This window comes from Aplysia californica, unplaced genomic scaffold (assembly GCF_000002075.1).
Source record: "Aplysia californica isolate F4 #8 unplaced genomic scaffold, AplCal3.0 scaffold00662, whole genome shotgun sequence".
Lineage (NCBI taxonomy): Eukaryota > Metazoa > Mollusca > Gastropoda > Aplysiida > Aplysiidae > Aplysia > Aplysia californica.
The window spans coordinates 233,893-235,175 of NW_004797932.1; the positions used below are offsets into that span (position 1 = coordinate 233,893).

At 50.3% G+C, this 1,283-nt stretch overlaps 1 protein-coding gene across 1 annotated transcript in view; it reads right to left on the minus strand.

The window, feature by feature from the left end:
• Positions 1 to 331: 331 nt before the first annotated feature.
• LOC101846093 (amiloride-sensitive sodium channel subunit gamma-2) overlaps positions 332 to 1,283 on the minus strand; it is a gene marked incomplete in the record, with an annotated part of 28,253 nt that continues 27,301 nt past the window's right edge. Inside the window, 1 exon segment of the mRNA XM_035972354.1 lies at positions 332 to 1,283. Coding sequence (XP_035828247.1) covers positions 482 to 1,283 — 802 coding nt within the window.

A 1,283-nucleotide genomic window follows, 5' to 3' on the forward strand; every position in this document is an offset into this window, starting at 1 on the left:
TTTTAGTAAGGTTTTACGGCGCTCGCAACTGCTTAAAGGTCATATGAGCTCCCAGGGGTAGATGTCAACAGAGAAGTCTACACGGGGAATCAGGCTTACACAGCTCACCTCTCAAGCTTCAACAAAAATGACGACAGTAAGGATCAGGAAAGAAAAAGCAGCAGTTCCCCCTATGTTGTTTCGGCACAGTATGAGCCCGACATTGATAAATCAGCCCATTTACAATTCTACTGTGCACAAAATCATGTTAATATCCCCCCCCCCCCCATGGGAAGGGCCTAAAGACACTTCAGTCAGTAGCACCGCCCTAGTTTGGGGGGGGGGGGGGGGTTGTTCCCTGCCGACAAGAGAACTCATACATGTCTAAACGACACACAAATCATGACTACGCTAAAAGAGAAAAAAGCAACCCTTTACAAAAATGATCTCGTCTAAACTACTGTAATTTCCAAACACACCAGCTAACTTTGTCAAGATCTTCTCATGCAGTTCCCGAAGTGTCATGCATAGACATATGATTGTTGAGATGCAGCACAGAACTGTCCTTCATCCGGCCTTGAAAGGCAGGGTTCTCGTACCCATGGTTCGCCTGGTGATGGTTGCTATGGTTCGCGTGCTGTTGGTTGCCATGGTTTGCGTGGTGATGGTTGCCATGGAAACTCCGGTCGTTGACAGGCCAGCCAGAATGATGTCCCCTGAAAAGAATCCGTCCGTTCTTAGCCGATCTACTGTAGTCGCCTCCCCTGTCGCCAGTTTGTCTCACATCGGCGGGGATTTCGTAGTATTGTTCCTTGTCACTTGATAGGTTATTCGCCTCTGGTTTCGGCCCTGGGTACATAATATCATTCCTAGCATCGTTGTAATCCTTGCCGGTTCCGTCTTTCGTATTATCACGGTGTGGGTTTCTCCTATCTCTATTTTTACCCCCAGTGTAGAAGACAGCAGCCCCCAGACTGAGTCCATTTCCGATACTCCTCTCCGGTATAGGACTCTGTTTCTCATTAATCTCCCAATTCACATCCGCATGATTCACCGCGTCAGAAAAACCAACCTTTCGAGGATCCGATCCCGGTATATCGGATATCCCAATCAACCGGTTCTCCTCGGTTCCGTCCGAGGATCGGCTGCTCCGAGTCCGAGGCAGCGACACGCTTCTGCTCTGGTCTCCGGGTAGATACTTCTGGTCCAGCGATCTGAGAGCGGCCAGCTTTGACGAGGCAGTTTGCAGGGACGGGTCCGTGGACAGCCCGGGGATGAACTTCATGGCCACGCGAGAGCCGTGT